At 40.4% G+C, this 12,925-nt stretch overlaps 1 protein-coding gene across 6 annotated transcripts in view; it reads left to right on the top strand.

Annotated features, from left to right (window-relative positions):
- TSC2 (TSC complex subunit 2) overlaps positions 1-12,925 on the top strand; it is a 56,337-nt gene that overhangs the window by 12,785 nt on the left and 30,627 nt on the right. For all 6 annotated transcript variants that reach the window (XM_027862760.1, XM_027862764.1, XM_027862763.1 and 3 more), the window contains exons 11-16: positions 3,978-4,121; positions 5,651-5,788; positions 6,508-6,611; positions 7,212-7,293; positions 8,793-8,948; positions 9,476-9,592. In XM_027862760.1, coding sequence (XP_027718561.1) covers positions 3,978-4,121; positions 5,651-5,788; positions 6,508-6,611; positions 7,212-7,293; positions 8,793-8,948; positions 9,476-9,592 — 741 coding nt within the window. The remainder of the gene's footprint in view (positions 1-3,977; positions 4,122-5,650; positions 5,789-6,507; positions 6,612-7,211; positions 7,294-8,792; positions 8,949-9,475; positions 9,593-12,925) is intronic.

The following is a 12,925-nucleotide window of genomic DNA, read 5'->3' as shown; positions in this document are numbered from 1 at the left end:
TACGTATGGGACCTTTTTTATTGTTTGTTTATTGTTGTTGTTGGGTTTTTGTTTTTGTTTTTTTTTTGCTAGGCAGTGGGGTTAAGTGACTTGCCCAGGGTCACACAGCTAGTAAGTGCTGTGTGTCTGAGGCCGAGTTTGAATTTGGGTCCTCCTGACTTCAGGGTGGGTGCTCTATCCACTGCGCCACCTAGCTGCCCCAGACCTTTCTTTTTGTTAATGATCTCCTTTGGGATATATGCCCAGTAGTGGGATGATTAAGTCTAAAGATCTGATTTAGCAACTTTTCTTAAATAATTTCAAATTCTTTTCCAGAATAGTTGGGCCAGTTCACAGAGGTGGTCCACCAGTAGCATATTATTAGTGTGCCTATTTCCCTATAGTCCATCCAGAATTGATCATTGCCATTTAAAAAAATCATATTCTTCTGTTTGGGCAAACACTTCAGTTGTTTTAGTTTACATTTTTACTATTAATGATTTGAAACATCTGTTCATATGGCTGATATTTTGTATTTCTTTTGAGAAATGTTTGATCATATCCTTTGACATTTATTGAAGAACAGCTGTTGGTCTTATATGTATTTGTGTGAATTTCTTATAGATCTTGGACTTTCATCAGAAATTTTGATATGAAATTTTTTTTTAACCAATCAGCAGTTAGTCATCTTATTCTAATTACATTGATTTTGTGCAAAAACCTTTTTTTATTTTTGTTACCAAAATTGCCTATTCTATTTGTTTTTTATGATTATCTTTCTCCTTCATTTGGTTATAGATTCTTTCTCATCCATTTATCTCATCTTGTCTCATCCATCACAAGAAGCAGCATGGTGTAGAGGATAGAAAGCTGGCCCTGGAGCCACAAAGAGCTGGGTCCAAGTCCCCACTCCGAGGTTTATTGGCTGTGTGACCATGGATAAGTCACTGAAGCTCTTAGTGCTCAGGCATCTCTGTAAAGCAGTAAGCTGCAGAGGGGATGTCAACCTGATTTGATGAAAGGGGTTTACTTTTTTTTTATTAATTTATTTTGATATATCAACAATTACTTCCATAAGCTTTTGAGTTTTAAATTTTTCTCCCCCTCCCTCTCCCCCCACTCCCCAAGACAGTGTGCAATCTGATATAGGTTATACATATACATTCCTATTAAACATATTTTCACATTAGTCATGTTGTAAGGAAGAATTAGAACCCATAAGAGGAACCACCAGAAAGAGGAAACAAAACAAAACAGAAGAAAAAAATAGTAAATAGTGTGCTTCGATCTACATTCCAACTCCATAGTTCTTTCTTTGGATGTGGACAGCATTTTCTGTCATGAGACTTTTAGAGCTGTCTTAGATCCTTGCATTACTGAGAAGGGCTAAGTCTGTCAACATTAGTCATTGCACAACGTGGCTGTTACTGTGTACAGTGTTCTCCTGATGCTGCTCACTTTACTCAGCATCAGACGTGTTTACTTCTCTGCAAGTTCTTCCTGTACTGGGAAAGTACAGGTCCTGTCCCTGGTAGAGGAAGAGGCCTCTTTCTGCTGTGGCTTCTAATTGTTTTTAATGATATACCCTTTTTCCATTACTTAGGTACCAACATTTTGTCACATTGTTCTGCCCCCTGATCGTAGTCACGATGCTGCCTTAAAGTTTCTATTGCTTTTTATGGCCTTTGGGGTCCTTTTTCTTGCATCAGCTTCCTTTGATCCTCACAACAGCCCTTTGGAGGAAGGTCTAATAGGTATTACACCCATTTCCAAATGAAGATGCTGAGGTTCCTAGAAATTGAGTGATGTTTCCCAAATTGTGGCCCTGAGAGGAGCCGGATGAACACTGGAAGCCAGGTTCTGATTCCTGTTCAGTTCTTTCCGTTGGGCTGTGTTGTTAGGAAGATGTGTGTGTGGGAGTGTTGAATCTGTAGTTTACTCAAGATTTTCAGCTGTCCCACCCTGATTCTCTTTGCGTGTAGGCTTTGGGACCTGTTAGTCCCCCAGAATCCAGAGCCTTGGGATTCAGTAGAATCCATTCCTTTGTGAAGTTACTGTTACTGCTGACAGCTGCCCTTTCCCCATATTGGATAAGGTTTCAAAACTAGATTCTGTTCTGAAAATGAACTCCTACATTTGCAGAATGATCACTCAACTAGCACTTTCTCTGTGGCAGGAACACTGAATAGGGTATTGGTGCTGGGTTCAACCCTGGGGACATAGATACAAAGAAAGTGAAACAAACCCTAATTTCAAAGAACTTAAATTCTATAGGGGGAGAAGAGAGATGAGATGTACTTATATAAGGATATACAGAATAAATAAAAAATATACAAGGCAATTGCTGAGGATGAGCACTGGCAGTGGGGTGAGGGGGTGGGGGATTGAAGAAAGCCTCATTTAGAAGGTGGTGCTTCAGCTGGGTCTGGAAGGAAAAAAGGGATTCTCTGAGTTGGAGGGGAGAAGGGACTGAGACAGGGGGGATGACCTCCCGAGTGTGGAGAACCAGCTTGTACAGTTAGGCCATAGAGCGTGAGAAAGGGAATAATACATAATGGAGGCGGAAGGATGTAGGCTGAGGCCAAGTTGTAAAGGACTTTGAAAGCCAAACAGGAGTTTGTAGTTTATCCTAGAGACAATAGTGAACCACTAGAGTTTATTAAGTAGGGGACTGAGATGGTCACATCTGTGCTTAAGGAAAATCACTTTGGCTACTGTGTGGAGGATGGATTAGAGTGGGGAGAGACTTGAGGTGGGAAAATGAATTAGGAAGCCATTGCAGTAGGCTAGGCAAAAAATGATGAAAGCCTGAACTAATGTGATGTCTATATAAGAAGAGATAAAGGGTATGTGCAAGAGGCTGGAGGTCTAAATGGCAAGATTTGGTAACTGGTTGGGATGTGTGGATTGAGGAAGAGTGAGGAGTCAAGGATTACAATGAGGTTACAAACTTGGGAGACTGAAAGAATAGTGTTGCTGACAGAAATAGGGAAGTTTGGGAGAGGGGTGGGTTTGAGGGGAAAGATAATAAGTTCTGTTTTGGACATTTTGAATTTTGGCTGTCTCTGTGAAGAGCCTTTGAAATAGCCAATAAACAAAACAAAAAAAATAGCCAATAAACATTTAATATTGTGGGACTAACACTCAGAGAAAAGACTAGGGCTGACTGTTTACGTCTGTGAGTCAACTACATGGAGAGGACAGTTAAACCTATAGAAGCTGATGAGATCACCAAAAAAAAGTATAGAGAAAAAAGAGAAGAGGGTCCAGGGACACTCCCATTGGGGTGGGGGTGATGATCCAGCAAAGGAGACTTAGAAGACATAGTGAAACAAATAGGAGAATCAGGAGAGAGGATCCAGGAGAGGAGGGTGGCCAGCAGTGCCATATGCACAGAAAGATTAGGGCTGAGTAAAGACTGTTAGACTTCACCATTAAATTGTTGGTAACTTAGGAAAAAATGTTTCAGTTGAGCTAAGAGCCAGATTACAAAGGGTTGAGGAGTAAGTGGGAGGAGACGAAGTAAAGACAGTGAGTGTAGGCAGCTTTTTCTAGGAGCTTGAGAAAGGGAAGAGAGCTACAGCTTAAGGGGATGGTAGGGTCAAGACTAAGTTTTCTAAGGATTGGGGAATCAGGTATATTTAAAGGTAGTAAGTGGGCAAGAGACTAGTAGATAGGGAGAGGTTTAAGATTAGAGAGGGAATAATTGAAGGGACAATCTACTGGAGAAGATGAGAAGGGATGGGATCAAGGGTGGCAAGGAGAAGGGCCACCTCATTATCTAGTGGACAGATAGAGACTAGAGGAAAGGAAGAGAGAGTGGAGGATAATGTGTAGGAGTTTAGTTATGTGTTTAATGCAACATCACATGAGCTGCGAGTTGTACCTTCTCAAGTATCTGGCCCCCATGATCCTGAGCTATGATGACTACAGGAGCCTCAGGTTAGTGACCTAGAAACTGCTGACTTTGGAACATTGAATAGGACATTGTTTTCTAGGCCATGACTTGTCCCAATGAAGTGGTGTCATATGAGATAGTCCTGTCTGTGACCAGGCTTGTGAAGAAGTACAGAAAGGAGCTACAAGCAGTCACATGGGACATTCTTCTGAACATTATGGAGCGACTGCTACAGCAGCTGCAGGTGAGTACTGAGGGAAAATTTCAGCCAAAGTAATGAATGTTAATTTGTTCTAATAGACATACTAATTTTATCCACATGAGTGAGTGTTGTCCCTTCGGGGGGGCTATTATCGCGGGTGTCCTTTCTCTTCTTGTTCAGTTTCTGGAGGCTCTTTAGGAATCAATTCCAGAACCTGTAGTAGATACTTAGCTACTCTTTTATATACTTTCAATGAGGACAAATCCTGATCTTTTGAGAGTAAATTTAAATTTTGGAAATAACCAACATTTTAAAGCCAAGTTCAATGAATTAAGTGGGCAATTATATTGGGAAATACCTTTTTTGACCAAAAATGAGTTGTAACAAGTAGAAAGTCTAGAAAAGAAGTACCCAGCTCTTGGGAACTGGGCTTGAAGCTGACTTCTGTTGCCGCTTGGTTGGCCTTATGTAGATTAGAGAATCAGCCTAACTCCCTCATTTTACACGTGGGGAAATTGAGACTTTGCAAGATTAAGGGAATTACCTGCTACCACTCAGACAAGAACCGGAGAGCCAAGCTTTGAATGATGATTTTCCAAGTCAATCCAATGCTCTTTCTACCACTTTAAGGAATTACAAAGTAATAAAACTGGTTTTCTTGTGGAATTCATAAATTTGCTCTGAAGGTTATTACCAGAAAAGAGTCCAGTCCTGGACTGAGCAAAGTCTGCTCTGTTGCAGCCTCCAAAGGGCAGTACTTTGAAGAGGATGACACTTAGTGGCATGTATAGAATTCCTAATGAGTGTTTGAAAAAAAAGGACAAAACTGGTTACATTAATTTATAGTCATACTTTGTAATTTAAAGCTACACTTCATGTTTTGGTTCAGTGATTGCATAGCATTTGGTGTTTAAATGAGAAGGATCTTAGATCTGGCACTTCTGTATCATAGAGGTGTACATACAAAACAGGCCTGTAGGCCTCAGTGTTGTTACATGTAATGAGAACTGAGTAACACTGATACTGAAGTGCTTTTTGAGTCGAGGAAGGGCTTTAGGTAACATGGCCAAGGGAGTTCTGCCTTGCCCACTCGTTGGCTGGCTATTGCTTAGATGTATTAGCAGTATTTGTTTGCTGCTACTTAGTGTTAGTTGGCTGCTCCCTCACTATTCTAAGGGAGCCTGTGTATGAAATCCTTGGCTCAAGTGTGGAAGAATGAATGGCTGTTGAGGAGATGCTTATGCCTTAAGTGGTGCATACCCTTGGTAGTCAAAGCAGTCTCTTCTCCCTCCCTTTCCCTCATTGCTAGCTTAATTATCTCCTATGATTATATTGGGCTATGGAGGGGAAACAGAAAATGGTGTGAGGTAGTGCCCCTACTGTCACTCACTAGCGTTGCGTTAGTGCCTGGGCCATAAGAGAAAGGGGTATGCAGAATAGATGCAGTTGCTGTCAGAGCTGTTCGTCTTAAACTTGGTTTGTTCAGAGTAAGAGTCCAGCCGTCCTGGAGCAGTGGAAGTAATCTTCTCATCTCGATTCCACATAAACCACGTGACAACTTTCTGTTACAGACTATAGAGAGCCAAGAGCTCAGAACCATTGTCCATGATTTGTTGAGCACCGTCGAAGAGCTCTGTGATCAGAATGAATTCCATGGCTCAGAGGAGAGGTTCTTTGAACTGGTCGAGAAGTGTGCTGATCAGCGGCCTGTAAGACCGTTTTCTCCAAATCTCTCTTTCCTGGTCCTGCTCCGCCAAACCCTTTTTCCCCTGGAGCCTTTTCTTTTATGATTCTTTACTACTGGAAGGATGTGTGCTCTGAGGGAGGGGGAAGATGGTGGGAGCCCACATGGGTGGGATGACTGTAGATAGATGAGGGCAGTTTGAGGGGAGAGCTACTGACCAGGAAGGTCAGGTAGCACATTGGCTTGGCTCCCTGCCTGCTATTCTGTACTCAAGTTTTATGTTCCACTGGGGAATGATACCAGGATTTCTGTGAAACCTAATTATCATATGTCAGTTGAAGGGCACTGTGGTAGCCTAACCATCAATTTCCTCCCACCTGTGTGGAGGAAGTTGAAGAGGCTGGCTCTGAGCTTGTGTTGCCACCCTGGAGCTCCTGCCTTTTAGCACATCTGCTTCCAACACTGCATTCAGCATTTTTTTCCAGGAATATACAACTTGAGACCAAGATTTTACATACTTTTTTTCCTTTAATTTTCATTGCTGCCACCTTACTGCCTTTGTTCTCGATGAGTCACAGGTGGTGGCAAATGCCAGGAGGTTAATCTAACCTGGAAAATTTGTGTAACTGCGCAGGTCAGCAACAGGGGGACATGTTTACTTGAAAGCTGCTTCTAAGAGAGGAAAAAGATTTGATGCTTGAAGCAGTTTTTATTAACACCAAAGTATCTTTTTTTTTTTGACAGGAATCCTCCCTTTTAAACTTAATAACCTATAGAGCTCAGTCTATTCATCCTGCCAAGGATGGCTGGATTCATAATTTACAGTTATTAATGGAGAGATTCTTCAGGTAGGTAAAATTTTCAGAACTGTTGTTTTCAGAACATAATGTAAATCCTTAAATTTTGGGAATAGAGAAGGACAATGTTCATTTTAAATGCCTGGGCCTCAAGGTACTGCTACTAAATGTGGTTTTATGAATTTTTAATAACAGTAAAGGAAGATTTCTTTTTTTTTTTTTAACAAGGAAAGATTTGCTTTCCATTTGGTCAGATTTCATTTACAAAGCTATTGCATTAATTTTGGACACTCAGAAACCATTATTTTTAAAAAATTGCCCAGAACTCACATTCATACACATTTCTCTACTGTTAAATTTGGATTCCCAGTTCAGCAGTTGGGAATCTGCCTGCAGAATATAGTCATAATATTATGATGATAATATAATCTGTTTCTAACATGGACTATCATATACTTGACTAAGGCCCTTACTTTTCTGGCTCCTTTCAGTATCTTCATGTTCAAGTATAGTATGGAGACTGCTTGGTGAATTCTTGAGGTCTAGAATGTGTCCACTGAAAGTTACTATATGCTTTATGTTGCTGTATTTGAGTATGACTCTGTTTTCCAGTAAACTTCATTCATTTGCACTTGCTTCTTCTCCCTTCAGGAATGAGACCCGAAGTGCTGTGCGCATTAAAGTACTGGATGTTTTGTCCTTTGTTTTGAGCATTAACAGCCAGTTTTATGAGGTGTGTATTACACATTTCATTAGTGCTCCACGTGGAGCTCAGTACAGTGCTATGAGAACAGAGATGGTACATGGGAATGAGAGTGTGATGAGTTGAGGCTGGCTGTTGTTCAGCCTTCATTCTTGAAAAGGACCAATGATATCATGAGGGTGATGTCTTGACTTTAGAGTGAATGAGATTTAAGTGCAGCAGAGCTGTGTAAAGTTGTCAGCCTCATTTTCTCCTCTAGGGTCATCATAGTGGCAAGACATAAGTCAAGATGACTGGTGATGTCCAGGATGCAGTGGGTGATCTTGGCCTTTCTAAATTAATGTTTTTCCCAGGCCTTCGTTGAAGTTTGGCCAAAGAAAACACATCAGGGGCAGCTCAGCGGTATGGTGGTTAGAGCGCTGGGCCTGGAGTCAGGAAGACCTGAGGCCAAAGCCTGCCTCAGACACTACTAGCTATGTGACCCTGGACAAGTCACTTCACCTCTGTCTGCCTCGGTTTCCTCATCTGTAAAATGGGAATGATAATAATAGCACCAGCTTCCCAGGGCTGTTATGAGTATCATGAGATAGTATTTGTAAAGCACTTAGCACAGTGCCTATCACATAGTAGGTTCTGTATAAATGTTAGCTGCTGTTATCATCATCATTATCATCTCCAACCATTGAGTATCTTTTCTGTAGACCCCAGCTGCATTCTACTCAGGCACTTTGGGCTCTGCATTGCTTTGGTCAGGTGCTGTCCTTGCTCTTACAGAGTTACTGTATCTTTGTGATAGCCTAGTCTTTTTCTTTGTAGGGATTTTTGACCATTTTTCATTTATCGTTCATTATATGTTTATTCAGTAAATATTACTGGGAGTACACTACATGTAAAGCCCTGAGGAGAACACAAAGATATTATAAGATAGAGACCCTGCCCCCTAGGAGCTCACATACTGATTGGTAATCACCTAGAATTTAGACCTTGTCATACATTTGCTTTAAAAGTCTTTCTGTTGAAATGCGAGGAAAGAAGGATGTGGGTGGTTTTGTCGTCGGCATATCTCTTTTTGGTCCATCCAACCTGGCGGTTTCAATGCTTGCTTCTCTTTATGCATTGCATGTCTGTCTGGTGGTCAAGAGGTTGTTCTCCTTCCCGTCTGCTGAATGTTTTGTAGGTGTAGCGGGGCACTTGTAAAGAGTGACTTGGGAAATAGCGGTGGCACCTCTGGCCTTGCAGATTGTGCACTCTGTGGGTCTTTAGGTTATACTCTTCCCATGAATGCCATTCTTTTTTGTCTGTCTTTTGGCATCATTCGCTTCGATCCTGATTTTATTTTTTCTGCGAAGAAAAGGCTTTGGGAATGTTTGTCTGAGTCCATAAGGTGCCTGGTAGACTGAATACTACTCTATGATGATTATTGGCTTTCTAAGGTCTTAAATAAGTGCTGTTGCTAAATGAGATCTGATAAGCTAAATGTTATGCACAGTCATAGACTTTGCTTATAACGGTATTCTGTCTTGTCACAGGAGGAGCTGATTAACATGGTGGTCATCTCACAACTAGCCCACATTCCTGAGGACAAAGACCATCAAGTCCGAAAACTAGCTACTCAGCTGCTAGTGGACCTAGCAGAATGCTGTCACACTCATCACTTTAACAGCTTGTTGGATATCATTGAAAAGGTAGGACCTTCTCAGAATTAGGGATGTTACTTATGTCAACAAAATGTGCCTGAGGAAAACCAAGTGTACCTGACACAAACATTACTCCAAGCTCAGGCAGTGAATGCAGGTGTGCCTCTGCAGTCTCTGAATACCCTCTCTTCATTGGCACTCTTCCAGAGGCAAGTGGTTCACCAAGGGTTCACAGGAAAAAGGGTCCAGTTCCAGTGAACACATTTCCTTGGTCCTCCATCCTAACCTGAAAGTCTCTAAGGAGTGGTTGATGTTACTGATACTGACACCAGAGCACTAGAAGTAGGAGTGCTGGAGAGTGTTGACTGCTCATCCCACCCAGCTCTTTTTCTCCCTTATGTTTTTGAATTGCATGGAAATCTTGAACGTGTTTATTGAAGTGAGGGAGAGAAACCTTTAAAGTCAAGGGAGGACTGACTTGGTCTGCCTGGTAACTAGGAACACAGATTTGGCAGATATTGAAGTAATGAGTTGTGAGCTTCAGTATTAAAAATAGATTTTTTTTTTCCTCTTAGGTGATTGCACGTTCACTTTCTCCTCCTCCTGAATTGGAAGACCGGGACTTAGCCTCATATTCTGCTTCCTTAGAAGACGTGAAGACTGCTGTACTTGGTCTTCTGGTTATCCTTCAGGTAAGTTCTCTATGAGGGAGCTTTAGAAATTTCATCCATTCTTTTCTGGAAAAAGTTTTCTAGTTGAATATGATAACCTAACTGCTTTCTCGGGATTTAGTTTGTTTGGAATTTCAGTCTCTGGGATTACCTTCCCTTTGAAGCTGTCTGTGAAGGTGATTGAGTCTCAAGAATGATAGGCCTACACCTGTCCTGTTAGAATTCTCTGCTGAAATACCATATCAAGTCAGTGCCCCAAAGCATCCTGTTACTTGATAAATGTTGTGTATAACGATTATGGCCAAATCATTTCAGCCTAGGACAGAAAGATCAGTGCCTGCCTTGTATCACTCACTGATAGCACAAGCACCAGCCAGTGGTATGGCTTGCATATATTTATCCTTTCAATCAGCTTTACAAATGCAAGAAAGTTTTGTGGGTCCATTTCTTATTTATTTTTAATTTTTAAAAATTTTTAATTTTTAAAATAACTATTTATTTTTAGTTTTCAGCATTCACTTCTGTAAGATTCTGAGTTTTAAATTTTCTCCACCCCCCCCCCCACGTTGGTATCCAATCTGATATAAGCTCTACTTACACATTCACATTAAACATATTTTCACATTAGTCATGGTATAAAGAAGAATTAGAACCAATGGGAGGAACCATGAGAAAGAAGAAACAAAACAAAATAACAAAGGAAAAGGAGAGCAAATAGTATGCTTTGATCTGCATTCAGACTCCATAGTTCTTTTCTCTGGATGTGGATAGCATTTTGCATCATGAGTCTTTTGTAGTTGTCTTAGATCCTTGCATTGCTGAGAAGAACCAAGTCTATCAAAGTTAATCATTGCACAGTATGGCTGTTACTGTGTACAGTGTTCTCCTGGTTCTGCTCACTTCACTTGGCATCAGTCCATACAAGTCTTTCCAGGTTTTTCTGAAATCCATGTGCTTACAGTTTCTTATGGAACAATAATACTCCATTACATTCATATACCACAACTTGTTCAGACATTCCCCAGTTGATAGACAGCCCCTCAATTTCCAATTCTTGACCACCACAGAAAGAGCTGCTATAAATATTTTTGTACATGTGGGTCCTTTTTCCGTTTTTATGATCTGTTTGGGATACACCCTAGAAGTGCTGTTACTGGGTCAGAGGATATGCACAGTTTTGTAGCCCTTTGGGCATAGTTTGTGGGTCCATTTCTTGAGCAGATTTCTGGGTGAGGTACTAACTCTACAACAGTGATTCATTAACTGTGTTCCAGTTTTAGGTGCTGATTCTACAGCAGTGATTCTTTAGCTCTATTCTAGTGACTGTTTAGGTTCTTCTCTAGGTGGCCCGTGGTCTAGCAGCCCAGGGATGGGGAACCTGTGGCCTTGAAGCCACTTGTGGCCCTCTAGGCCCTCAAGTGGCCCTTGGACTGAATCCAAACTTCACAGAACAAATCCTCTTAATGAAAGGATTTGTTCTGTAAAACTTGGACTCAGTCAAAAGGCCACACCCAAGGACCTAGAAAGACATGTGGCCTCGAGGCTGTAGGTTCTCTATCCTGGCCCTAGCCTCTTACTAAATACCAAACAATTGTTATCTAGTGCAGCTGGGGAGTAAGCTATTCTGATTAATCAAGTATTCCTCTTAATATTATGTTACTGTTCACAGATTACCAATTTTATAAGATTTAGAAAAGACAAATATTTACTTCTTAAATATGATGTCTTATTAGTGTTCTGAATTTTAGTTTTCATTATTACATATAACAACGTTAGTAATAACTAATGTAGAAAGTTGTAAGATTTACAAATACTTTATGTGTACCTCATTTGATTGTAACATTTGTGTACCTCATTTGATTGTAACATAGTAACATTTATACTATGAATACTCAACATGTCCAAAATTGAGCTTCTTTCTTCTAAAACGTCCTGCTTCTGATCTCACAATTTCTAGATGCTGTCATTCACCCATACTTCCATATTTGAAACCTTCGTGGTTTTTTTTTTAACCTTATTTCTCTTTCTCCTCGAATCCAGTTAATCAAGTCCTCTTGATTCTCCCTCCACATTATTTGTTGCCTAAATCGTTATTTTTGCCATCACATGCCCTCATAACTGCCCATGAGACCTGTTGCAATAGCTTTCTCGTCTGTCTTCCCACCTCCCCTTTTTATCTCCTCTAGTTTCTTCTTCTCACCATTGAATGATTCAGTTTCCATAAACATAGATCTGGTCATTTCATTTATCTATTCAATACTTTTAAACGATTCCCTAACTTCTATGGAGTAAAAGTTTGAATATCTTAGCCTAGACTTCAAGGCTTTCAATGAGTTGCTGCTACCCACTAACTAGCTGTATTTTGTTTCTTTAAAAGAAAATTCTGAACTTAACAAACAATAAATAAAGGGAGCATTTCCACATATGTCGTAGAAGAAAAGGAGGGAATCATACGTGAAACTGCAGATCTCTGTGGAGGTCTTGCTTTTCTTTTCAGTATATGATAACTTTACCATGTAACTTTCAAAGCTCTTTTCCTTGTCTTGGAATTCTTTATGATCTTTCTTCTGTTCCCTCATTTAATTAATTTTGTTTGGGATCCCTATCGCTACCCTCTCTTCTTTCCACTTCTCCTCTCAGTGGAAGAAAAAAAAAAGCCCTGATAACAGATATACACAGTCAAGCAAAACATTAGTTATATCCAAAAATGAATGTCTCCTTCTGCATATTGAGGCCATCCCCTGTCTGTCAGGAGGTAGGTAAGCATGCTTCATCACTGGCACTGTGGAACGGTGGTTGGTCGTCACATAATCAGAGTTCATGAATCTTTCCAGGTTGTTTTTCTTGACATTACCCCCTACTTATCTCCCAGGTTGTTGTGAGGAAATGGCTATGTACATCTTAAAATATAATATACATATAATTTATTTATTATTATTTTTCTATCCCTATTTCATACTATTCCCCTCTACATACTCTATTCTGTCCAAGTTAAGACTTCGTAGCATGCCTTTGTTTATGCTATTTCCTGAGTTTGGAATTCCCTTCCTACCACCATCCCTACGTTCAGGGAGTGTCACATCTGTTAGAATGGATAAGACTTAAGGAACTTATTCAATTCCTACCCAGCCTTTAACATTCAACTCAACTTTAACCTGCCTCCTCTAGGAAGCTTCTTCTGGTTCCTTCCCAAGATGAGAATAATCTTTCCTTCTTCAGACTTTTATTCAGTTTCAGGTAGTTTCAGAAAACTTATAGTAAGCTCCCATTACGTTTAAGATAAAGTTACAATGCTGGGGATACAAATGTAGAAATGCAAGTCTTTGCTTTTAGGAAGCTAACATTCTACTGAAG

The sequence above is a fragment of the Vombatus ursinus genome, unplaced genomic scaffold (genome assembly GCF_900497805.2).
Source record: "Vombatus ursinus unplaced genomic scaffold, bare-nosed wombat genome assembly UNPS02014770.1, whole genome shotgun sequence".
In the NCBI taxonomy this organism is placed as follows: domain Eukaryota; kingdom Metazoa; phylum Chordata; class Mammalia; order Diprotodontia; family Vombatidae; genus Vombatus; species Vombatus ursinus.
Note: the sequence above shows the minus strand (reverse complement) of the source record. Positions and strands in the feature narration are given on the sequence as shown.